Raw genomic sequence first — 27386 nt, forward strand, 5'->3', positions numbered from 1 at the left:
GTGTGTGTGTGTGTGTGTGTGTGTAGGTTGGTGGGGAGGGAGATGGGGTGTGTGTGTGTGTGTGCGCGCGTGTGTAGGTTGGTGGGGAGGGAGATGGGGCGTGTGTGTGTGTGTGTGTGTGTGTAGGTTGGTGGGGAGGGAGATGGGGGAGACCACACAGGTTTGATTCTTGAATGAGCAGAAAAGCCACTGAGTCTGAATTTGTAGGACCAATGGGATCACCTGGGCTGCTGTGTTGAAAACAGATTGTGAAACAGAGTTCAGAGTCTTGAAATAAATTTCAGAGTCTTGAAATAAACCAGTGGGGAAATGGTGATGGCTGGACCAGGGTGGGGGCCTGATTCTAAATACCCAGGGAGCATGGAGTTGATGGTCTTGAATGAGGCATACAGGAGAAAAAGCAGTCAGAATAGGCACTGAGGAGCTGTTACTAACCAAGAGGTCAGGTTTGTAAGCTTGCTCCAGAATTCTTTAGAGAAAAAAATGGAAGGTCTGGTCTCAATTTCTAAAAGAATGTTAATAAGGATTTTTTTTTTAAAAGCTTCCCCTCCCTTTCCCAAAAGCTCACTGCACTTAATCTATCAACTAACTCACACTCAGATGCAGAACAGTGGGTTTTGATGAACTAAAAAAGGTTTTAATTAGGCTAAGTTGTTTTAGTTAGCCTAACTGTTTTTGCATTAATTGCTGGTGATTGAGTTTTAAGACGTAACAAATGCAGACACTGTCTGGAAAAATACACAGGCTCACTTCTGTACCAAGTCCAGAACGTTACAAGAGGAGGCACAGAGCTTTGGCTCCCAGAGAGAAGGGCTCTCTCTTCCCAGCCTCATGCTCACAAAATTTCCATTAGGTTCAGGCTCAGGCTGTGGCTTGGGACAGGGACATGGAAGGCTACACTAGGACCATCAAAGCTAGATTCTGGAAGAGTTGGAACTAGAATGCACTTTATGTCCAGCACAGCCCCGCCCCCCATCCTATAAGTTCGTGGCTCCATGAAATCCCCCAGGGAAACTGAAATCCCACTGCACACTTGCCCCTCCACCCTGCCCCACTTACCTAATTACCTCACTGGATACATGTTCTTATAAATTCACATTTTCAAGGGGAAGTCCTTTTGAGGGAGCAATGAGTCCAGCATTTCACATGGTAAGAAAGTTCCAACAATAGAATAGTAGGGAAAACACCAACAAAAGGAACCACAACCCCATGTGAGGGCTCCCCCACAGCTCGTCTTGACTACACTGTCCCTGCCCCGAGCACACGCATTACAGAGTGCAGGCTCCCACAGAGTAGACAGACATTTGCTCACTCAAACGGACCCCTTTCTCTTTGAAATCCAATTGCACATGACGAGGACTGCGGCCTCTCAAGCCAGTGTCCAGGGCTGTAGTTCTGCAGTCAGTTTGGAGTGGCCTCAGATTTAAAAATCAGGCCAGAACTGGCTCTCCCATTGGCCTTTCCACTTAACACAAATGCCAGCCACCCCACTGGGCCCAACGCAGGTCCATCTATCTGCTTAAAGCTCTGCTGACAGAGGGCTGCTTCTTTCTTTCTTTTTTTTTTTTTTTTTAATTTTATTTATTTATTTGACAGACAGAGATCACAAGTAGGCAGAGGGGATGGGGGAACAGGCTCCCTGCTGAGCAGAGAGCTGGATGCGGGGCTCGATCCCAAGACCCTGAGACCATGACCAGAGCCAAAGGCAGAGGCTTCAACCCACTGAGCCACCCAGGTGCCCCTGCTTCTTTCTTTTTAAATGAGGACATGAAGTTTCTCCAATGGTGAAGGCTTGTCAGCTTTGTTTATACAAATTGCCCAAGGTGACTGTACCCGTAGGTAGTGTCAGAGCCTGAACCACACATGGACATGAGAATTCAGGCCAAGGACAGGAACGTTCCTCTCAAACAGCTCAAATGGCAAACTTCAAGGAGTGAGGGGGAAGACAAACACTCCACTGTTTCATTGGTAGATGTACTGAACACTGAACCCATTCTGTTCAACCAGCTTCCAGAAAATGATATAACCCTCAAGGACAGTAGCAACAGGACTGAGTGACTTAAGTGACAACTCATCTCTCCCCTCTCCAAGCAAAGGCCCTCTCTTATGGCTCAGTCAGGAGGTACAGATTAATAGTTTTTGCTGGTGATAGAAGGTTAAGTGCAACTATCCAGAGATAATTTGGATTTATTTCTAGGGCACTCAGCTCTCTCATGAATAGATTCCATTAGCTAAAACAATCACTACTGTTACCCTAAATTTATACTGTTTTAGGGAAAAATAAATAAAGGTCTAAAAGTGATTTAAAGTATTTACTGAACAAAATAAGTTTGCAAGTTGTTGTCACAAAGATCATTTGACATCTGACATCTCTAGTACCATCTCAAGCAATTCTCTATTTTTATGACTTGGCAATGAATTCCTTTTCTGGAACTTCCAGCTATGTTGGAAGTTTACGATTATGGAGTTGCTAAGCAATATTAAGGTCCTGGACTCCTGCATAAGTCAGGCACAGATGACCTCTCTGGACATACCTCCTCATTGTATCTGAATGTCTTGAAGTCCAACCTAGATTTTAAAGGAACTACTGTGTTCTTACACACACATTCCATGGAAACCGGCTTCAATCCGACCCCTCCCCATCACTGATTTTGGAGAGAGGGATGAACAGGAGTAACTTCTCTGAGAGATAGCACAATTCATCCAGCTCTTGTTGAACTAGCCCACAACCCGATACACACAATTAAACAAATAATTAAGAAAAAGGCCTCACAGAGCATCAAGCCAGAAAGACTCTGGCTTTAAATACATATTGAGCTCGAACAGAAGAAGGGTGTGTGTGTGTGCGTGTGTGTGAGTGTGTGCGTGCGTGCGTGCATGCAAAACTCATGTGTTGAGAGCCTCTTCATTCAGGCGACAGTCCTTCACCAGCTTGTGCCCAGAATTGAGCACATATGGCACAAAGAGAACCCATGAGCCCTACTACCTGCCCACGTTCCCCACTCAGGTAGTCAACCCTTGATTACTATAAACTGAATAGTTTTCTCTCAAGAGAAACCACAAACTGGCCCTAGGGGGAACAGAGAAGAGAAAGGGAGGGCTCCCAGAAGTAATATCCAGGACTGAACTCACAACAGATTATTTGCCAATAAAAAGTTTTAGTTCTAATCCCTTTATGATCCAAAGCAGGCAAATTCCGCTATGTATGAAATATTTATCTTTACTATTAATGAGCTCATAACAATGTCTGAGGTAGTAGTGACTGACTGACTATGCGGGTACTCGCTGTAAAAGGAAGTAAATGAGAATAAGCCAAGACCACCCCCAGCCCCAGTGTGAGAATGCTAGACTATATACCAGGTCAAGAGCTGTAAGAAGTTTGAGGTGAAAGGAATCCCGACAAAATGAACACTCAGTTTATTCAAAATCTAGTTTCTTCTAGAACGAAGACTTTAAAAGGCACCAGGCAGAAGAGAAATAAGCTTTAGTAAAAGGCTTTCTTCCCCCCAAGAAGTTCATTCAAAAATTCAAGACTCATCCAAAGTCTATGTTGAATACCTACTACGTGCAGTACTGTGGCAGGTATCATTGGGGAGGAAAGAAAAATGAAGGGAATCCCTCGGAGATCCACTACTTCTACTGTTCCTCCTACCCAAGACAAAGGGAACGTTCTGGAGACCACCCCACCCCTACGCCACAGTGTCTGAGAGGAAGCTGAAACACTAGACAAAGTCCTAATTCTGAAAACACAGTTGTTCAAATTCACAGATGCTTGAAGATTTTCCCAACAAATAAATATATGTCTTCTGAATGTTCTGTACAAAAACAACAGAAGTAAACTGCTAAGTCAGACAAGACAGGTGGAGCTCCTCCAGCATCAGGAGTTCAATGATCATCAGGGCTACTTGCAAGGCCAAGTACAAGCATGCCTTAACATAGCAGGCTTCTGCCAACGCAACCCCTCCCAGAGGCTCAGAAAAGCAAGGTCCGTGGCTGGCAGCCCTAAGAACCCACAGCAGCATGCTTCCCACCTCTCAGCAGGACGTTTCCTCCTCCTCCTGCCGCCCATCCCCCACCCCAGCTTTTCCTTGAAGTGGTTCCAGCGGCTGAGGGAACGCTGTCTCTTTAACACATTGCACCACTTTCTCAGAGAAAGAAAAAGGGCATAAAAAGCAAATCTAGAGAGACAAAGTAGGTAAGTGGCTACTCGGGACTGAGGTTGGATTAGACAGTGATGCTAAATGTACATGTAACTTCTTTCCAGAGCGATGGAAACGGTCTAAAATTGGATTGCAGTGCTGGCTGCAACATTCTATAAATACATTAAGCATCACTGAATTGGACACTTAAAACTGGTGAGATTTATGAAACGTAAATTTTACCCCGATACAGCTGTTAACTGAAAAAAAAAGTATTAATCACATTTAACATTAAGTAATAAGCATATCGATTCAAAGGTGGAAAAAAAACAGCTTTGCTGAAAACGCAGAAACATGAGCAAATGGATTCCAAGTTTGTTCAGAATTTCTTTAATTGTGGGGGTCAGATCAGGCAGCCACTGAGGATAAAATGCAGTCCCCAGGAGTAATTGCAATGCTGTTTGTAAAGTGGGCATGATAAGAGCTATTTTTTTATTAGGGCAAGTGGTCAAAAGTCACCAAAATTGTCATCATTCTTCGATTGTCTCTTTTTTACCAGTCTCTTGCCCTTCAAAGACAGGATACCTGGCCTCCACGTCAGCCCACGTGATGCTGCCGTTGGCCAGATCGCAGACTACACTGGGCAGTTCGGAGACCTGAGGAAATGAAAGAGAATTCCAAGAATCAACAAACTTGATTAGACTGTCGAAAAAAGATTAACCCTGAACTCAGGAGACCTTACCAAGAGCCAGATCGGTGTCTAATGACAAGATTCCTCTGCAAACTGGTTCCCACTCAGTGTTTCCCGTCACTCCTACTAAAGCCTCCTCACTTACTTCTACTCACTTCTCTCCCAGGCCTGGGTTCATCCTTTTCTTTCCACCCAGAATATCTATCAGCTCCCCTGGATCACTCAATTCTCCCACAAAGCCTTTCCTAATTATTCTAAGTAGCTGCCACCTGAAGCTAATTCATGAGCATTAACTTTAACTCTAAGAAGAGAAGCCAGTCAAGGAGCAAGTAAGGGAGACTGGCAAACCGCAGCACCCCGACCAAGAAGGTCAGCTGTTCCCACGTCACAGCTAAACACTGGCTACCACTCAGCAGCAGTTCCTAAACTTGAGCGTGCATCAGAATCATCCAGGGGTCATGTCATGCCCACTCTCTATCAGTTTCCAACCTCCCACCCCACCTGTTTCTGATTCAGTAGGTCTGGGCTGAAGAGTTTGCTTATATAACAAAATTCCAGGTGATGTGAATGCTGCTGGTCCAGGGACCACACTCTGAGAACCACTATCAGGTGAGAATGTAGTTCCAGAGTAGCCAGATCTGGCTTTGCAAAAAAAGACAAACCAGAAATCCTTAACTTCCAAATTAGACTATAAACACCTCTGGAAAAAATGCAGTCTTTTACTTCTGTTTTCCTATTATTAACTCTCTGTAGCAAGCTAAGTACATAACAGGCACGCTAAATAAAACCTATGCTCAAAATTAATTAGTCAGGCAGTTGTCAATTAGTGGGTGTTCTTTCCTTCCCCTTCTGAACTCTTCCCATCTCCATTATCCCTTCCCATTAAGTAAAATTACTGAAACATTATTGGCTATTTTGAATGGATTCACAGGAAAAGTTTATACATACATAGGTATCCTTACATATGTACACATTTGTATAGAAATATAAAGGTAAAACTGTCAAAGCCCCCCCAAAGCCTGCCAATAAAACTATGGCAGCAACCACTTGGGATCATACTTCTCTTGCCCAAATAAACAACTACATAAAAGCAAACTGCTGGAGAATGAGTCCAGAGTGGGCCAAATGGTTATAAAGCATTAGATAACTGTTAATGGGTATTTTCATAATTAAACCAAGGGGATCTGAGAATCTGTGCTCTGTCTGATAGAAGCCTATGATTAAAATTCAAAGGAAAAAAAAGGTGTAGGGAGTATAGACACAACAAAATCCAGGTTAAATCAGAAGGAACCAGGATACATTTCTAAGACTAAAAATGCCAAAGACAAGGCCAGCCACCTCTGCTCTAATCTGCCGCATGGAGTCTCGGTCCCTCAGAGTTGCCGTGTGGGGGGTCTTGTTCACTGTATCGAAGTCAATGGTGATGCCGAAAGCCACGCCAATCTCATCAGTCCTGGCGTACCGTCTTCCAATCGACCCAGAGGAGTCGTCGACTTTGTGAGAGACACCGTTTCTGGTCAGGGCTTCCGCTATCCAAAATAAATTAAGTAAATTAAAAATAAAAAATGAACAAAGGCCCAATGTCATCTACATGTTGTCATACAAGATCAGGAGCTTATAAAAGAGACTAAGACAAGAGAACAATAAGTAACAGTTGCAAAAGAAAGAAAAATCACCAAAATTTACTAAGTGCCTCGTTATAGCTCCTACCTGTATCTCACACGGCTGCAGAACGAGTATCACAGTAAGCGCCAAGGCCAGGAGGTCCTGTCCAGACTCCCCCACCTTTACTTGCATGACCCCAAGCAACTCAATGAATTCTTCCCACTTCCCAACTCTGAAGTTAGTGGGCCCCACCACAGGACCACTAGGTGCCCGTTCAGTGCTGTGGGTCCAGTGGGTGCAGATCCACTAGGATGGTTAACCCCCAACAAGGATTCCCCCAATGAAGGGAGCAGTGCCAGGGTCAAGAGCAAAAGCAAGGATATTTAAAATCTGACCCCTGGGTCCTACCCTGACTAATTCACATGCTAGGAGGAAACATTCTGAACAAGCACACACCCTCTTGTAGAGAAGTAAGGGCAGAAGCTAAAATCACTTAGATTTTTTTACTCTTTATTCAGTACGTATTTTTATTGAAAAAAATATTTTCTAAAATTCAGTCTACTTAATAATGTTCCCCTAGAGATTACCCAACTGGATTTGCTTACATAATTCCTTGACAAATGGCATGAACTCCTGGTTTTGGCTCAGTGGCAGGACTGAACATTTGAATGGAGCTACTACAGCAGGGAAACTGAAGAACTGCATGTTTTAAAAAAGAAAGAAATCCAAAGACATTAGTTTATAAACATCTAAACATTAATGTTCAAATTTCATTATCAAAATACCAGAAAACATGATTTGAAAAGCAGTGTGACAAAGAAAAATCATGGTAATCAGACCCAGAAGGATCTGATTTTCAGCTCTAAATCCGAACTGCCTTAGTGAACTCTGGATCTCAGTCTCTCCACCTAAACACAAGTACCTCCCATCCGCTCTTACTTCACATGTCTATACAAAGCTGAATGATGCAAAAGCTACCACATGAGATGGTCATTTCTGGTATCACATAAAAGCCTTACTTCTTTCCTTGGAGACCCCTAGAGAAGCTCCTGCCAAATCATCAAACAGTAAGTGGCAGTGCCGAAAACCAAAATCCAACCCTGTCCTTTAAGAAATTCAGCATCGTGAAGGGCCTATGAGCTTTAGTAACCAGGTAAGAAAAATTTAATTAGTTTGCAAATGTGTATCCAAAAGAAAGAGTGAAACCAAAAGAGATGCTTTGTATACCTCTACTGAAAAGTACAAACCTATTAAACTGCTCCTCAAGTAGGCTTCAGAGTTACTGAGAAATAAAGACAGCAAAGATATTCTGTGAAAAGCAAACTAGTCTACTGTTTTCAGTTGGAAATAAGAGCTGAACCCAGTTTTTAAATAAGATTTGTATAAAAGGTCCACAGGAAAGGAAGGAAAGGTCCACAGGAAAGCAAGAATGAACAGGTCCCATAAAAATCACTGACGTGGACTCCAACTGAGTCCCTCAAAAGCCTCATTAGCCTTAAATGCCAAGCAGTGCTGAGTATCCTCACTGTAACTCCTTAGACTCCACGGCTGCCCGAACCACAGAACACTGACAATTCCACTCCTCTCTATCTGTTGAGAGAGAAGTGAGGAACTGCCTGTATAGAAAAATAATTTTTTCAATCTCACTGGCAATGTTTTTATACCAAATTCATAGGAAAACGGATTAAGGAGCTATGTGATAAAAATTTAGAAACATTCCTGGCTTCTCAGAGCCTAATCAAATTTCTATTCAGAAGGTAATCTCTATGTAATTCATAAAACACTGTCACTAATTTGTTCTTGCTTAGCCCTTATAAAATTTCTATTAAAGTTCTGGTTATATCAATATTGTTAGATTCAGAGAAACAGCTAAAATATTTTTTAAAGACCTTTTTATTAGAAAAATAAACAGAAAAGGCTTGAAGCAAACTTGGTATCTAAAAGAACACTTTGAGTGTGCCACCAGTCCTCAAGAATAACCATGCCTTTCTTTACACATCTGGTGTACAGAGAAGGTTCTTATGATCTGCTGAATGAATGAAAAGCTATTCCTTAAATGTCAGGAAATGAAGATGCAATTATGGCAGAGAATAAGACAGTAGGTTTATTAGCTACATTACGACATAAGAGTATGTCAGACTTTTTAAAATACTGGCACCAAGAACTCATGAGTCTATTCTTCAAGGTTAAATGTCCTACAAAGAACTACAGAGGTGATGTCTCACATCATGTACACACAGCCCAGAATGGTCATGCAGATAAGAATGTTTCATTCGCTTTATTTGGCATATACAACCTCTCCACTCTAGCCAGTCTTCGAACTGATTTTCCTGGAAATCTGTGCCTATAAACGACAAGAGTATAATTTCTGCAGGCAGTGGCGAGGTGAGAAATGTGGAATAAGGCAGAACGAAGAGATAAAGTGGAAGGCATGGAGCAGTGATTCAGAAGCATCAGGGCCAAAAGACAGTGTGTGGGAGTTAATGAAGACTTCTTAGAAATATTTACCTTTAACAGAACTTGAATGCTAGGAAAGGCTATCCCCCAAATACCACTGCCCAATTTACTATTTGTCGATCTCTCCACTGGCATCACTTGGGGTTCTTATAAGAAAATATAGATCCCTGGGTCTCAGACCTATGAATCAGTACCTCTGGACGAGAACCTTAACCCCCAAAGTCCCTGAATTTTGTGCAGTTTGAGAAAATACCCTTTAACCCTTCACCAATGCATAGATACAGTTATTTGGTTTGTCCAAATTCTCTGAGACATCCCCTTCTTCCTAATTTTCTGAAAACATGAGTATATCCAGAAAGTGCCAGTATCTTCCATTGACACAATATAGTTCCCCTATCATAATATGCCCTGTCTCAGAATAAAGAGCAGCAGGCAATTGAAACAACCCCAATGACTACATATTCCAAAGCTCAATGAGCTAACAGAAGATAGTTTCTGCTTTGTAAACAGTTAAGCAAAGATGAATGAATGTTAATACCGCTAGTACATTCAGTAACTAATCATTCATTCCAGAGTCACCTTAATAATGTACTTCAGTAAACTTCATGCCCTGACACTGTGAGAGAATAGCATACTATCCAAGACAACTTACCGTTCTCTGCTCATCTCCCTCACGTACATGGAATGTATGTTCAAATACTGTATACATAATCCTGCCCAGGCCAAAGGAGGGTTCAATTACATTCGGAACAACTTCTTCCACTGCAAAAGAGATAGAAATCCAGTAACATTGTCTCCAACCCTGCATAATGCGTTGCGGGTCCTCTCCCAACAATTCTTAGCAACACTAAGAAGTTCTCTTTTCTAGACGGACTTGATTGATCCTATACATCAGGACAAATAAGTCAGAACATTCCTTAGAACTATTTGCTGGTAGGAAATATGATGCCTTTAACATTTTCACCAAATTCTTTCTTTATACAGCATAAAACTGAAATAAGGTACCAGAGTGTTCCTTCTGTAGAGTGCCACAGCATACAATGTACACCAAGTACACCACACTTGCTAAGCTTTGAGCAACAGCAGCTACTCCATCATCTAGAAAGCATGAAAACTCTCCAGCTTTTGTAAGACTTTGCTAGAATGAGAGATCTACCACCATAACTGGCAAAATTAACAGAAACAATTCCTACACACAATCACATGCTTTGTGGATTACTTTTTATCTTGCTATCTTGATGAGAACTCTTTAAGAAAGTCAAGTTATTGCCATCGTACTCCCAAGGTTCTGGGGTCAGGAAACCCTCACACAAGAGTTTGCTTGATGATCTGCACTCAGTCAAAGACATTTACCAGAGGCCTCACATGAGGAGGCTGTATCTGTGGTACACAGAGGAAATGGATTCATTAACACTTATTATTCAGAAAGGAAGGACTGCTAAGCACTGGGTCTAAGGTAACTGACCTTAACCTTAGATAGTTTGTTTCAAGGGAAATGAGAGAAGTAGAACCAAAAATACACATATGTGGAAGAAAAGACAGGCTGTTTCTTTTGTCTGTGATTAAAAAGTAAGAATAACATATGACCAAGGCATCTCCTGCCCATCCTTCTGGGTCACCCAAGCCATGATGACGTACAGTTCTGAACCAGATCAACTAAAAAGCCCCAGAGCAAGAAGGATTCCCTATTTACTCTGATCACTGCTCAGACTGTTTTCACAGCTCACTGAAGCCTGGCCATAAGGCAGGCCAAAAACAAATGGAAAAGTAGGCATGCTGTCTCCAACAGCAGTAGCTTCTCAAATACCCACCTACTACTCTCAGTTTCCAGAAGCTTCCACTTAGCCACAGTTAACCGTAAGCATCCTTTGTATATTCTCCAAAATACTCATATCCCAATTCATGTAATTTGTTCTACAAATAATAATCACCTCCTTATCTTTTACAAAAGCATGAGAGATCAATTATCTAAATGACTTTTTAAAAGGTTAATTTGCCACAAAAGAGTGAAGGGGTATGTTCTCTCCTTTGCTTAAAAAAACAATATAAGGATATTTCCTTAAAATGTGAGCAAATGAAAAGATGGTTTTAAGTGAAGAGATATTCTTCATACGCACCTCAGTTCAAAGGAAATACAAAGGTGGCATTATATTTTTTAGTATTAACACAATTTATTAACACAATGCCTTTTTTAAAAAGGCAAAAGTTAATGCCCTACACATATTTAGGGTTGTGGCATTAAATACTTATTTTTCTTCTTCAAATTTTCTGTAAAATGGTTATATCATAAAACTTAAACTTTAAGGAGTAATGATTTTTGTTTAATTATTTTTTACAAACTTACCATGTAGTGTTTTCTGGAATCTCTTGACGTTGACCATGTCTTTTGTCAACTGAAATGTTTTCCCCTCAGTTTCAACAGTGAATTCCCTACAAAGAGAACACATCATTTATTAGGGAAAACATGCATTCGTATGTCTTAATTTAAAGGAGTCTCACCAATTGCTAAACTCTTTTCATTTTAAGTGTAATATAGGTTGGTCAACTTTCCAGATAAAATGGCTGAAGTCAAATTTAAATTATTTCATAAGGAACACCAAATTATTATTTTAACAATGGAATCAATTAGTATTCTGGGAAGCACCCAAAAACGTGACTAGTCTTATGAAATTCCACAAGTGCCTCAACGATTAATTCCTTTGCTTTTGAGATCAAAATAAAGCCAAAACCACTTTTAAAAAAATTTAGCTTTAGAATAATTACAATAAATTTGTCAGAGATAGGCCTGCTGGCAAAAAACCCACTGTTCTCATTATTGTCCCAAGAAATGCAAAAATGACCAGCTTGTCCTCTTATAAAAGGTAATTTTAAAACTCCCACACTAATCCCAAAATAAACTTTGACACTTATGTTGAAGATCAGCTTAAAGAAGTTTTTTTGTTTTTTTTTTTTTTAAAGATTTTATTTTTTTATTTGACAGAGATCACAAGCAGGCAGAGAGACAGGTAGAGAGAAAGGGGGAAGCAGGCTCTCCGCTGTGCAGGGAGCCTGATGCAGGGCTCGATCCCAGGACCCTGAGATCATGACCTGAGCCGAAGGCAGGGGCTTAACCCACTGAGCCACCCAGGCGCCCCATAGCTTAAAGAAGTTTAATGATTCTGTCCAATACATCAATATAAAACATTATCCCTCCAAAAATCAGTGACTGCATTATGTTTGTATCCTCAGATATGACCATTCCACTTCTGGTAAGAAGAATTCACCTTTATCAAGTGTTTCAAGTAATTATCAAGTGTTTCATGACATGTGTTTTAGTTTATTAGGTATTTCCTCCCATTATGATCAGTTTGGATTTGTCTTGGCTCACAAGCAGCTCAGTGGCAGGAAAAGAGAGCCCTCATGTGGTTGTCTTTAAGCTGTGTAGTTGGCACACTTTGTACTGCATTTTGCTAGTTTCTAGCACTAATAATGTCATGCAGCATGAGTGGTTTTCACAAATTTCCTCCATTTTGACTGTTCTGTCTGTAGTTTTTAAGTACATTATCATTCCATTACATAAACATTATGAGATATATTCTGTGAGTACAGTTCAGGTGTAGAGTAGGTAACAGTCATTAAAAAAAAACAAATTAGCAAAGAGCCATTATTTGAGAATAATTAATAAAGGAAACTGTCATGTTTATGACAAATAATGATATCTAACTAGTGTTCTTACTTGTCCATTTTAATGGCATTTGATGTATTTTAGCATAAATAGATGTTAATTCTGGGAAGCCAGTATGCTTTAAAATTTTCCTACTGAAATGGACGATCATATATCTTCAACTTGTTACAAACATTCATCTTACAAAACTTCCTTTGACAATGTTCTCATGCAACCGCCATTGTCCCAAAGCTCCAATTCAATCCCCTCCACTCCCAGTGAACCAGTGATGTGCTTTCTACCACTATAAACTCGAATCATCTTTCCTTGTTTTACATATATATCTTTTGTGTCAGACTTCTTTCACTTTGCCTATTATCTAGGGCCGGATATGAACTATTTCATGGTTTGCATCCCATATGCAGTCTTTTGTATTCTTTGCTCTATTACATTTTTTTAAAAGAGTTGATTTGTAAGAGAGAGCACAAGCAGGGGAAAGTGGCAGAGGGAGAAGGAGAAGCAGACTCCCTGCTGAGAAGGGAGCCTGATGTGGGGCTCAATCCCAAGACCCCCGGGATCATGACCTGAGCCAAAAGCAGACGCTTAACTCACTGACCCACCCAAGCACCCCTCCTTTGCCTTTTTAAACAATACCTAGAAAATAATGTAAAACTCAATGGGAGAGCTGTACCAAAAAAAAAAAAAAAAATTATAAAATAAATAAAATATATATATATATATATAATATATATATATATATATATAAAATATTTTACCAATTCATTTAAAAAGCTGTACTCTTCAGTTATTAGGTATTCAACAAATGGCAATTAAGCCATTTAATAATGTTTGTATCTTCAAACTCCCATTTTGTTTTTGTTTTGTCTGCTTACTCTAACAATTACTGAGAGAAGGGTGTAGAAATATCTGACTGTAATTGTGAATTTGTCTATTTTTCCTTCCAGTTCCATCAAGATTGCTTTATATATTTTCAGGTGTTTTTAGTTGCATACAGTTAGAATATGCCTTGATGAACTGATCCCTTTAACATTATGAAATGTAACTGTCCCTGGCAATTTCTCTTGTTCTGAAGTTGACTTTGTCTGATACTAATACAGCCACTCCTGACTTGATTAATATTTGTATGGGAAATATCTTTTGATTCTGTTATGTTTAAGGTTATTTGTGTATTACAATTACAGCAAGTTTTCTGTAAATAGCATTTAATTGGGTCTTGATTTTTTTAAACCAGTCTGACAATCAATGGCTATTAATTTTTTAGATAAGTACATTTAATATAATTATTGGTACTGCTGAGTTTAAATCTAACATCTCAAGAGTTACTTTCTATTTGTCCCACCATTTCTTTGTTCGTTTTTCCCTTTCTCCTGCCTTCTTCTGGAGTATTTTTTATTATTCTATTTTATCTCCCATAAAAACTGGTTCATTATTTATATCCATTTGGTTTTTGCATGTTTTTCCAGGTAATTGCTCTAGAGTTTACCATATGCACTTTTCCAAATTTATCACAGTCTACCCTCAAAGAGTATTATGCCACTTCACATATAATGTATGCACCTTACAACAGTATATTCCCAATTCTTTGTTCTCATCCTTTAAGCTGCTGATGGCATACATTTTACTTCTATGTTATAAATTTCACAACATATTCTTATTGTTTTTGCTTAATTTTTTTTAAAAGATTTTATTTATTTATTTGACAAAGAGACACAAGTAGGCAGGAAGTTAGGCCAAGCAGAAAGCCTGATGCAGGACTTGATCCTAGATCCCTGAGATCATGACCTGAGCTGAAGGCAGAGGCTTAACCCACTGAGCCACCAGCGCCCATGCTTAATTTTTAAAATATTTTTTAAGACTTTATTCATTTCAGAGAGACAGAGCGTGTGCATGCACAAGTCGGGGGAGGGACTGAGGGCGAGGGAAAAGCAGGCTCCCCGCTGAGCAGAGAGCCCAAACCCAGGACCCTGAGATTATGACCTGAGCTGAAGGCAGACACTTAACCGACTGAGTCACACATATGCCTCTGTTTTTGCTTTAAACAGTTCATTACGTTTTAAAGAAATTAAGAGATGTCATTTTAAAGAAATTAAAGAAAATGTCACTTATATTCACCTACATACTTAACATTTATAGACCTCCTCAATACAGGTCATGTGCTCATGCTTTCTCATGTTGAGAACTTTTTTTTTTAAAGATTTATTTATTTATTTATTTATTTGAGAGAGATGCAGTGAGAGAGAGCATGAGCGAGGAGAAGGTCAGAGGGAGAAGCAGACTCCCCGTGGAGCTAGGAGCCCGATGCAGGACTTGATCCCGGGACTCCAGGATCATGACCTGAGCCGAAAGCAGTTGTCCAACCAACTGAGCCACCCAGGCGTCCTGAGAACTTTTTTTTTTTAAAGTAGGCTCCATACCCAGCATAGAATGCAATGTGGGGCTTGAACTCACAACCCTGAGATCGTGACCTGAGCTGAGATCAGGAGTCAGACACTTAACTGACTGAGCTACTTGGGCATCCCATTTAGAAATTTTTTTGTTGTTTGTCAGACACAGTAAATTTTACGTTGTTTAGTACTGGATTATGTCGTATTCCTTTACAGATCTGTCTCTATTGTTTTTATATTTATGCTTAAAACAATTATAGAGACCATTCCAAAGTTCAAAAAAAGAAGGACTGAGAGAATGTCATTTCTAATTTTTCCTCAGTCACCTCCTTAGACAAATCTCCCCCTCTGAGAAAGTTACGGGGTGGGGGGAGAGATCACTTCAAATCTATTTCCAGGCTATAATGCCAAAATCTCAGCAAACACAGTTCTTGAAAGACTAGAGATAATACTTACCTGCAAAAAATTTCTAGAGAAACTGATCTCACCCTTTCAGAACCTGCAGAGAGGACACAGCTAAGTAACACCCACATAAAAGTACACATCCTGGGGCGCCGGGCTGGTTCAGTGGTTAAGCCTCTGCCTTCAGCTCAGGTCATGATCTCAGGGTCCTGGGATCGAACCCTGCCTCCGGCTCTCTGCTCAACAGGAAGCCTGCTTCTCCCTTTCTCTCTGCCTCCATCTCTGCCTACTTGTGATCTCTGTCAAATAAATAAATAAAAATCGTAAAAAAAAAGTACACATCTTAAATCTCACCCTTTTTCATTCAGTAGTTTCTCCATTTCTGTAATGTAACACTCATCACAAACAGCCAGGTACTCCAGCACTAGCTTTGCGTCCTTCTTATACGCCTTGCCAATTGCTCCCTTATTGGGTTCAAACTGAACAACATTGACTGTTTTGTAGGAAGTAGTCAAGGAACCAAAAAGCACAGTGAACTGCCATAGTATTTTGGAAAACGATCTTGAGGACAATCCATCATCAAATTGAAACAACTAGTTCTCTATTGGCATCCTAGATCCCACTTATAAGGACTTACACTTATAAGTGTAAGATGAAATAACTACCCACAGAATCATTCAGACAAACCTCACTAAAAGTAAGTATACATTGTCAACAGAGACTTCTACAAAGTTACAGTGAGATGAAAGGGATATTATCTAACCAGCAACATAACCTGATACACGGTATAATTACCTCTGCTTACCGTTTACGGATTTCTGAAATGTCCCAAACACAACAGGATCTACCTGCTGTCCCTGGCCTAGCCCTAAGATGAGTTCATGACCTCAACTGCCTGGTAAAGAATGGAAATTTCTTTGCTGATTTACAGACTAAGTGAGCTAAATTATTATTTCATTTACCATAAAATGGCACTCATCTTTTAGTAGAAAAAGTATTCCCCAGGTGCCCTTTATTTAAAGGTGCAGGTATAGAGAAATGCATTGTGGAGATAGCTGGGAATAACTGGCCAACACCCGGAAAGACATTCAGAGCACTCTTCTGAATATGCTTCCTTCAAAGCATAAATCACACCAAAGTGGGTGTGTCAGATTACAAGAAAGAGACTAGGAAAGGAGCAATGACAGGGGTAGAACATGTAGGTTTAAATAAGTGCTACCACAATATCCAAAACATCTGTTTATCCACAGAATGTGCAGACTTGGATTTATCCATTTTCAAGAAGTTTACACTTTAGACCTGAGTTGCTGAAGCAACCAGAAAGGATATGGGCTCTTTCAGAGGTTTCTCAGCTACAAGTGGGACTTTGGTGGCTCGAGCATGACAAGAAAGGTCATAACAGGAACGATCTGCACATCCGACAATCTCAATCCAGCCCTAAGAAGACATAATAAATAAAAACATTTATTACACTGGGTTCATTCACAGATGCATGCAGATTATAAGTAACTTTCACATACCCAAAGATAATTTATTATAGCATCTCCACTCAACTTTTATAAATGTTTGAAATGGGAATAGTTCCCTACATCAGGCAGCTAACAACACTATAAAATATAATTCACACATGTACACAAAGTGGTCTTCTTATTTTCTGGGCAGATTTATTTTGCAATATTGTAAATGTGGGATAAACTAATATATTATAGGATTTAACTACGAAAATAAAATGTGAACCTAAACAAAGTCAGTAGACAGGTTTCAAATTCAAAATCATGATTCAAAATGAATCTGGCAGAAACCTCTACTCTCTTTGGATGCAGTGTCTATTGACCTCACAACCTGAGATCAAACGGCTGTGCTAAACACACAGCTCAGCTGGCCATGAATGTGGCCATTTGTGTTCAATTCAGTTTCTTACACAACAAAAGAAACCTTAGTAAAGAGCAGGTAGCATTTAAGTCACAGAATAAAACTTAACAGCAACGCCACCACAGACATGTTAAAGGCTTATTTTAGTAGATATCTAGTTAGTCCTCATGAATATTTATATTCTGCCTTTGATCCAAAGAGTATGAAAAATTGCAACCATCACAACTACTAAGCTTTCCAAGCATGTGACCACAGGCGGTGCATGGACTAAAGACAGCAAAAATAAACCTCACAAGCTCAGAAACCCCAACACATAACAACAAAACAGAAATTAAAAGAATGAAACCTAAAATGAAATAACTTGATCATCTGACATTCACTGAAGATGTCAACATATTTATGTACTAAAAAGGTAAAATCACTGAAACACATCTGAGGACAGCAAGCAACAAGCCTGGGATAGTGGTTACCTCTGAGAAAAGAGAAGAAAGGAATGGAGCGTTAGCTGTCTCAGTAACATTTTTTTCATTAAAAATTTAAAATATGAAGCACATAAAAAGGAAGTGTTCAAGTTTCTTCTTGAATGCAGGGACTGTCTTATTTCTATTTATCAGACTGTTCTACTGATGGGGTACTTCAGATGAGGGAAGGAAGCTCTTTACCTGTTTTATTTCCCTGATTTAAGTGAGTGAGAAACAATTTTCCTTTGTTCTCTCAGGCTACAATGGAACAACTTGAATAGGGTTTTGGCATTTCCTTTGCTTTATAAAACATGCTCAGCAAACGGCACCAGTTGTCTAGTTTGGTAGAACTGTTAACAATTACAACACTTTATAAAGCAACTAGTTTAACAAAAATCACTACTGTGAGTACTTAAAACAAGAAAAGGTCTTTAAAGGAGTTCTCCCCTCTCCTTGAAAGTTCCTATTACCTTCAAGCTTCTGGTTTTGTTTCGTTTCCCAATGACCTTATGTAAAATGTAGCCTAATTCTGTGCTGGGCCCACATTTTTCTTTTTTCAATTTTCTCCTTTAATTTAAAAAAAGAAATGTAGGTACAATCGACATGAAACATTATGTTGGTTCCAGGTATGCAATACAATGATTCAGTATTTGTAGATAATGTAAAATGAGCACCATAAGTCGGTTAACATCCAGCAACCACACATGGTTCTAGAACTTATAGGACCTACTCTCTCAGCAGCTTTTGAATACACAATGTAGCATGATTAACTATTATCACTATGATGTTCATCACATCTGGAAGACTGAGGTCCACATTTCTGATTCTCAATACTTAACTACAGCTCACAGTGGCACTCAAAAAAGCATGAGCAGAAATGTCGTAAGGTCTATTAAAGCAATGTAGCACAGTGGTTAAGAGCACGGGCCCAGAGTGAGACGGCCCTGGTTCATACCGCACCTCTACCACTTGCTGTGAGACTCAAATTGCTTAACCTCTCAGCATTTAGGTCTCCTCAGAAACAGGACCTACGATAAGGATTACATAAGATACTACATATGAAGCATTCAGAATGGAAAGCACAGCCCTTACCAATTATACATGCTGAATGAACAAATGAAAGAAATAAAATGTAATCCAGGCCACATTCAGAATCTCAAGTGAGATAGCAAGAATCTGTGTCTACTTTAACAAAATTAGAGTCAGAGAAAACTAAGAAAGGGAACTGGTATGGAACAAAGAGAAAAGAAATAATCTTTTCTCACACAACACAGGAACTATTTTATTTATTTATCTATTTATCTGATGTGCAAATATGAAGAAATTCCAGAAAATTTAAAACATGTAAAGAAATTTATATTCATCTATAACCCAAAATTAACTACTCCCATCATTTTGGCATACATATGTCCAACAAGTCTGTGAGGAAAATCTAGTAACAAGAAAAACCTAACAGATTACCGAAATTCTTCCCTAAATCCACAAAGGAAAATGAATATATTTAAAACAACATCAGTAACAGCCACTACAAATATCTGCATACCTATGAACATATACATGCATGTATGTTTGTAATGCATGTAATATCATTTAGTGGCTAAAAAACCCATGGGGCTAAGAATGGTTTTTACATTTTTAAAGGGATGTAAAAAAGAAAGAGACGACAAGAAGAAACAAAAATCTGCAACGCCTAAAGTATTTTTACTACATTTACTATGGAAAACATTTGCTGATCCCTGATGCAGAGACGTGAACAACTTTTGAGGACGTGTATACAGCTGGAAGTTTCACTTTCTACATAATATTCTTCAGAATTACTTTTTGCTTTTGATTTTTACAGAAATGAGTCATTTTTTTAAATGACTAATTTTTATTTCTAATTTTTAAAAATGAATCTATTAAAGTCATTTTGAAAACTAAAGAGTGAAACCAAGGGCACATGGGAATAAATGACAAGTCTCTTTATAACCAACATGAAAGGCCAGGAGGCTCTCAGGCCCCTTGTTCTGGATGCTACCTTGTTCCCACTGCCACCAGGGCAGAAAGCATCTTCTATAGCCAATGGCTTTTTTTTTTTTAACTTTTTTCAAAAAATGTTTATTTATGTTTATTAATCTCTACAGCCACTGTGGGGCTCAAACTCACGACCCTGAGATCAAGAGTCACATGCTCCTCTGAGCCAGCCAGGCAACCCTCCTAAACGCAAATGTCTGTCAATCCTAAGCTCCAGTATGAATGTTCATGTTTGGGAGCTGCGGGTGGTAAGGTACAGTGAAGTGGTAGCCAGGATGTCTCTGAATTACTATTAAATACATAGAATTTGAGAAAAGGTAGTTCCTAAACAAGAGATCTGAACTACTAGTCTATCACCAAAACCTATCAAATAGCTCTCTAAACAAAATGCACCATGTCTTTCTTTACTCAGCCCTATCACCATTTCCAACGTTTGTTAGGGTCCTTCCTTGTCAAGAAGGAGGCCACCCCATCTTAGCTACCTGGGGATACTACCCATAACACTACCCATCCCCGGAATGTACACACCAGCACTGCTCTGTCACTGACCTTCCCTGTCTCTCTTACTATCAGTCTCTGGAAAAGCCATAAAGGGCTCTTGGGACACAAAAGTAACCCCTTCCTTATAAGAGGACAGAGCACAACTGCTTTTTCCATTTTGCTTTGGAAAAGACCTCTTTTCTCTTTGTTCCACTGACATAAAACACACAAAATGCAATTTTGAAATCCATGCCTCCTATGTTAACAGTGTGAAGATCACATGCTAACGACCCTTCCACATCCTTACATAGGATGTTTTAGACTCGGCATCCCAACAGTCACAGGCATAGTGGGCCATCTCGTTCTCCATGTGCTGACGGAAGCGGAGTTTATCTGGAGATACTCCAACCTTCGTGAGGTAGAGGTAGATGCGGCCAATGAAGTAGCCTAATACTGAGTTGTTAATCACACCCTAAAAATCAATGAATAAACAAGTAAGTGAATAAATAAGCAAGCAAACATGCAAACAAGCACAGAGGAAGGCAAAAAACACACATCCTTTTGAAGGCCAATGTACCACTTTCGATTTATTCATACTCTACTGAAAAATATTTGACACACAGGGTAAGCTAATTTATCTAGCTTTCAGAACAATCTCAAACACAAAGAATCTGATTGTGGCTATTTTTAAAGGGGTTAATGCCAAGTTAACAAGCTGATTATAACAGAGTTATTCAAAATCTTTCTGCCATACTCACTGGATCAGCAAAATTTCAGCCCAATACTTCAGTACTACAGTACTAGCAATGCCATTCATAATAATGACCCTACAAGGGCAGATATACTTCCTCTGAATTAACAAAATTAATAAGACATGTTGAAGGGATTTTAATGTATCCTTATCCACTGAAGTGTGTGCACCCCAGAGCACACACCAGTACCAGAAGGATCTTAGAAATCATCTAGCCCCACTGCAGAGCCCTTCTCTGCAAAATGGCTGGCAAGTCATCACTCAGCCTCAACTGAAATATTTTCAGGGGCAGGAAGTTCATTGTTCCCTGGGGCAATTCATTTCACTATCAGGCAGCAGAGACTATTAGATAAAGTTTCCACTCACTCACTTTTCTAGACAAATGATTAGAGAAATTCTATTCTATGCAAGACTTTAGCCCAACTGTTATGTGTAAGATTAAAATCCAGAGGACTGGCGTTCTGTGAGTCAAAATGTCTCCACCAAATGGTACATATTGATAAAAGTTGGATTGACAGGGCACAGTTCAGACCAGGATCTTTTTTCCAAGTGCTCTGCTAAATTTTTTTCATGTTAGCCCTGTGGCCTACAAATTGGCATGTTCAGGTAATTTCCTCCCACTATAATAACAGTGTAGGATAAATACTGTATAAAAAGCAAATACTATATAAACAATAAAATGACTGCTAAAATAAATATTTTGTTATCCAGTAAACAGAATTTCCTAAATGCTGCAGACCCTAAGCTGGAATAACCTAAATAAAGTTACCTATGGAATCTTACCTGTTCAACAGCATCTCCTAGACGCATTTTTCGAGCAGACTGTCCGCTGACTTGGGCTTTTGCTGAATATAAATAAAGGTGGAGGTCTGCCACATTCTGAAACTTGGGATGGTCCTTTTCACTGGGATCTACAAAGTGCTCAATTTCTGCCATTGTGAATTCTCTGGAAGAAAAAAAATGTAAGGGATAAAAGTTGCATACTTAACTATAAAAATTAACAAGGCCCTTATTTTCAACTTTACTCTGCAATGATACAGGCCCTCAGGCGACAGGAATCTCTTATCAGTAAACCAGAAAATCGTTTCCTAAGAGAATGGCAAGGAAAAAAAAAAAGAAGTTAGATTAAGTTTGTCTGGATGGCTATTATTCTTAAGCATATTAATGAAAACTTTACAGCTCACTTGAATAGTAATTTAAATAAATAAATACAATCAAACTTCTCTCAAATATTAACTTCTGTCTAATGATAAAGATTCTTTGCTTGCCCTAATTTTAGTCAGTTTTCTGAACCTCCTCGTAGGCCCATCTGTATACTTCTTTATAAAATCCGGTTTTAGTAAGAACCCTGATAAGTCAGTTTAACTAGAACCCTCTACCCCAACCCTTGCTATGTGATCACTTCCGCTCTCTTTTTTGGGTTTGTCATCCACTACCATCCCCCAGTTGGTGTCTGTTTACCCTGGCCTATCTCCAGCAAGAACCCATTAGGTTGGCTTGGCCAGAATCCCTCTTGCCTTGCCCCTGATGGTCCCTTTTAGTAGTTTTCTAGCCACTGATGCACTTCACCCCATGCCTTGGCTATAAATCCTCTTTTGCCCCTGCTGTATTCAAAACTGAGCCCTATTCTATACTGAGGTCCCTTTTCCCCTACTGCAACAGTCTTGAATAAAATCTGTTTCTATTACCTTAACTACTATCCATCTGTGTTTCTCTCCATACTAGCCATAACAACAAAAGATTATTTTCATTGGAAAATAATTTTTAAAGAACAGACTGATAGTTTTTAAAATTAGGAAAACTTAAGGGAACGTCAGACACAAAAAAGAAATGAGATCCTGAATAGCGACTTCCAAATAAAGTGGTTTTCCTTGGACCACTAGCAAGTCTTTATATATATATACTAAATGAAGTTCCCAGTATTTCCTTTTCAAAGGATGGGAAATTAAAAGTGAAGTGAAATTATTCTTTAGCTTTTATAGTAGTTCGGTTTCTTTCTTTTTATTGCTCTGAGCAAGTAAATGACTGATAATGGCACCATACAGCTGGCTTCTTTAGAGTAATAGCTTCTTGAATAAAGTGTTATTCAAGGCAGAGGACATAAGACATGAACTGAACAGGCTAGCATCAAGCTAACTGCATAATGATGAAATAAATATGCATTTAGTAATGGTTTCCCAAAGAGACCTCTCTGAATGGCAATTAAGTAGCTATTGGGGGAAAAGTGTTTTAAGTTAATTTTATGAGTCAAAATCAAGTCTCTCTTCTTTAAACACCTCCCCCACACACATTTACTAGTGCATTTCCATGATTATCTCAGATGTTTCAGAAGTAATGAAAAATTGCTTAAATGTGCCCTAAAAATACGTGAAATGCATTGCAAAAGAGCTCTGATTTTTGAACTTTATTTTTTAATAGTATTTCTTACTTGGTCCTAAGGCACCTATATCTTTTCTTTCAACCACTATCAAACATCCTCCATGTGCACAGAAATAGGACAGAGACAAAGAAGCAAAATGTCTGTCCTCACATATCTTATAGCTTGGCGGACAGCAAGAGAACATCTAAAATGCAAAGCGTATCAAAATATTCTGCCAGAATCCCAAAATAATCTGCTGCCAAAGTCTTTCCATCTGTTCTGTCAAATAATCCCAGCTCACAGACAGGCGATAGAAATCAACTCTAACAGTGATGCTACCAATAGTCTCTTGTCTTTGAGTTCAGAGACCGTACCTGGACCGTGGAGAACTATAATAACCTATAGTCTAGGAGACAGAACCAGCCAAATCACAATAAAAATATATATTTTTTAATTACAGATGAACCATCTAATACTCTCAACCTAAATAGAAGAAATCACAGCCATGCAAAGACTAATCACCTGATAACCCCATGCCATCAAGAAGACATCACAACACTAAACAAATCCTAGCCCTATCCAAGGAACAAAAGCCATGTGGATACTGGCTTATGGAAGAATGAGTGGATTTCTAGTCGGGACCTTACAGATGCATATAACAAATTCTGGATTCCAGCCAGAATCCAGACAGGGTGCTTTAAAGTAAAAGTGTCCAAAATAAAAATGACCAAGGAACCCCATGGACCTTTCACCAGCTTACTCCTAATCACTCCTCAGCTCTGAGCTACTTTTTCGATTTACCACTTTCCATTCCATAGGCCACAGGTTTTGCCTTACTTTGTGGTCCTTTTATAACTTCCAAGTGCTACTTGACATTATATAAATCCTCTCCAAAACACTGACTTTACACAAAGTCAGTCTTACCCGGGCTCCCTCAGTATTTTGAAATCATGCTTGAAGATACTACTGGAAGAGATGGAAAGCCAAAAAACAAAAGGAAAAAGAGAGACAGAAAAACCCAGGAGCCAGGAAGTAAAACAGACTCAAGCCTACAAGTTTTCATTGTTATTATAGCTGGCTAAAGTTTCTGACCACTTCTTCTTCCCGCATGGAGGCCCAAAGGGAAACTGTTTTGTGCAAGCCCCTTCCTCGTGCAGTCCCCACTTTCTCGACCAGAAGGCTGAGCCAATCATAGGCCTGAAGAAACAGTTTGGTCAGTATATGGGGTGTTTCCACAGTGGGTGTCAGGGGGACTGACAAGATTAGGCAGGTGCTTTGATGTAGAGTCAGTGGTTGGGATATGCTATGACTAAAGTCTGTAATTATAGTGAGTAAGAAAAGAGAGGAGATGGGTGGGGTGGCGGGGCTGTGGAAAATCCTTCTGGAGTCTAAGATAGTTAAGTTTACCTACGTATCTTATTTTTTATATGGAATTTATAATGCCAAGAGATGATATCAGTAAGAAAACACAGAAATCACAAAAAGCTTAAAATCACAGTAAGTTTCTAAAGAAAACTTAAGTGCCAATATGCCCTCCCCCGTATGCCTGTATTTATCTGGCAAAAGGAGATTATTAGAATAGAGACAAGTGAGCAGACTAGAGTAGACAGAATCAAGCCTGCTAGCTGGCCTGTCACAGAGGCACCCCAAGTATCTGGAGGAATGTCAACTGGTTACAGAAACACCCGCAGCCAACTCCAGTGCTGCTGTTTGCCCTGGACACCCCAGATGACACTCCCCTCCTAACCGTCACCTCGTCCCCACCTTACCCTACACTTACATACATCACCACTGCCAGAAAAATGCCTTGTTTTGACAATCAAGATCCTGCCATTCTCTAAATATATGACAAACAAGGGGGGAAGATCATTTTGGAGCAGGTGAGAAACATGATCTATTCTTCACCTTCCTTCCTTTCCTTTCAAGTTCCCATTAGTTACTCACAACTACCTGATGTCCCAGAGATTACAAACATTAACATCATCTTTTGGAGGACAAAACTAAAGACATGGTCATGTAAGAACGAAGCAGAACTGTTTCAACATAGCAAGCTTCCCTTTCCTATTCAATGCTTAGCTCATTCACAAATTTTACTGGAAGAACAATACGGGCAGTACCTGACTCTGATCAGTCCAGATCGAGGGGAGATCTCATTTCTAAAAGAATTTCCGATCTGGGCAGCAGCAAAAGGCAACTTTCCTTGGTTGAACTCCAAAAGTCTCTTGAAATTCAGGAAAATACCCTGTGCGGTTTCTGGTCTCAAGTACCTAAAAATTTAAATAAATCAGTCTGTTAGAAGGAAGGAAATTAAGTTTTCCAAAAATCTGAAATTCTAGATACAAATCCTGAAAGTCCTAAGTATACTATTTCATACAAAGCAGTGCATATATGCTCTAAAGCAAAGGAGTAAGAAGAGGAGACATTTTCCTTGGTACCAAACATACTCAAGCAAGTGTTAGAGAATGTATCAAGCAATTGGTATGGCAATACTACTATCAGAAATGTCATTCTATTTTATCAGTCCAGTGAGTCAATGCCACCTCTCTCTTATTGTCCCTAAAACCCGATAAATCATTAACGTGCAGGCAGACAACAATTCAGATCCTTTTGAAAAGAAGACTCTGCCTAAGTATATGTGCGTTAACCCACCTATTAGAGTGTAACTGTGTGGCTACAAAGAAGCCAGTATGGCCTTACACACAGCATTAGAGCTCATTCATCACAGTCATCACACCAGGCCAGGCAAATGGCAGGTTTTTCCTATCATTTTCTCCTCTGTGGTATTCCACATTTCCAGCCACATGTTTCTTCTCTTTTTCTCCATGTTTTAAAGATACAGCTAAGCAAATACACCATGATAGCCATTCTCCTCTTCTCAATTTTACAGAAAATATTCTCCGCAAAAACATCAGTTAAGAAAGCTTTTCCGAGGGCCTACCTCACATAAATGTTTTATGAAAAGAACTTTAAATCAAGGAAAAGATAAAATATAATGTACCCTCTTCTCACTCTAATATACCAACACCTCATTCTGAAGGTCCTTTCCAGATTTCATCCAAAAGAAGTGTAACTACAGTTTATATACATTTTTTTTTAAAAGCTGTAAGACTTAAATTTCATTTATTTATTTTTAAGTAGACTCGATGCCCAACATGGGGCCTGAACTCATGAGCCCAAGATCAAGAGTTGCATGCTCCACCATCTGAGCCAGCCAGGAGCTTCTATGTGCATGATTTAGAAGTAGAATGTGTAAAATTATGTATTCTTTATTTTTTCTATTTTCTAAATAATCATAAAAATATTTCATATTTAATAGTTGCAGTGTATCCTACTAAAACGATCTACTTTAATTAACTAATCATCTCAAATTTGTGGATAAATAGGTTATTTCTACTTTTAATTTATATGCTCTTGATAAATACACCTTCCTAGCTTCCTTTCCTTTTGAATTATCTGCTCAGATAAACTCCCAAGAATATGATGACAGGTCAGAGGGCCTGGCCCATTTAATGACTCTATATGTACTGCCAAAATGAAAGGCTCACCTTTGGCCTCGTTCCATAAAATATCCCAAGTCAACACAGTGTGTGACTAAAATAATTCTAGTCATACATTCTGTCACAATTTTTATTATTCTACTTTAGGAAACATAATCTATCTCGCTTCATCTAACAAAAGCCTACCCTCGATTATCTAAAATGAGACCATAAGAAAAACATCTGAAGTTATGAAATAGATTACTTTGGCTAAGTTTTTTAACACTGAGAAGGAATTTATATCTACAAATTCTAGTTCTGGGTCATATTGTAAATTGTTCAGCTTTTTTTACTGTGAAAACCACATCTTTTAAATAACATCAAACCTATGTTGTTCTGTATGGTAGGCCACTAGTCAAATGCCTAAATTTAAATTAATTAAAATTAAATACATTTTAAAGTTCAGTTCCTCAGAAGCACTAATGCCATTTCAAGTGCTCAATAGCCACATGTGGCTAGTGGCTACTATACTGGACAACACAGATTACCGAACATTTATACCACTGCAGAAAGTTCTATTGGATAGTACTGATCTAGACTAAATGGTTTCTAAGTCTCCTTTGGCAATAAGT

The 27386-nt window shown here is 39.2% G+C and overlaps 2 protein-coding genes across 5 annotated transcripts in view; both read right to left on the bottom strand.

Annotated features, from left to right (window-relative positions):
• Positions 1 to 27386, bottom strand: part of ZNRF2 (zinc and ring finger 2) — a 396032-nt gene that overhangs the window by 63661 nt on the left and 304985 nt on the right. The gene's annotated exons all lie outside the window — the stretch shown is intronic.
• Positions 4514 to 27386, bottom strand: part of GARS1 (glycyl-tRNA synthetase 1) — a 44320-nt gene continuing 21447 nt past the window's right edge. Inside the window, exons 8-17 of the mRNA XM_059396633.1 lie at positions 25396 to 25545; positions 21703 to 21865; positions 20476 to 20640; positions 16671 to 16779; positions 15697 to 15841; positions 11237 to 11322; positions 9545 to 9654; positions 7041 to 7134; positions 6169 to 6359; positions 4514 to 4795 (exon numbers count right to left, since the gene is read on the bottom strand). Coding sequence (XP_059252616.1) covers positions 4670 to 4795; positions 6169 to 6359; positions 7041 to 7134; positions 9545 to 9654; positions 11237 to 11322; positions 15697 to 15841; positions 16671 to 16779; positions 20476 to 20640; positions 21703 to 21865; positions 25396 to 25545 — 1339 coding nt within the window. The 3' untranslated portion in view covers positions 4514 to 4669. The remainder of the gene's footprint in view (positions 4796 to 6168; positions 6360 to 7040; positions 7135 to 9544; positions 9655 to 11236; positions 11323 to 15696; positions 15842 to 16670; positions 16780 to 20475; positions 20641 to 21702; positions 21866 to 25395; positions 25546 to 27386) is intronic.

This window comes from Mustela nigripes, chromosome 4, assembly GCF_022355385.1.
Source record: "Mustela nigripes isolate SB6536 chromosome 4, MUSNIG.SB6536, whole genome shotgun sequence".
Lineage (NCBI taxonomy): Eukaryota > Metazoa > Chordata > Mammalia > Carnivora > Mustelidae > Mustela > Mustela nigripes.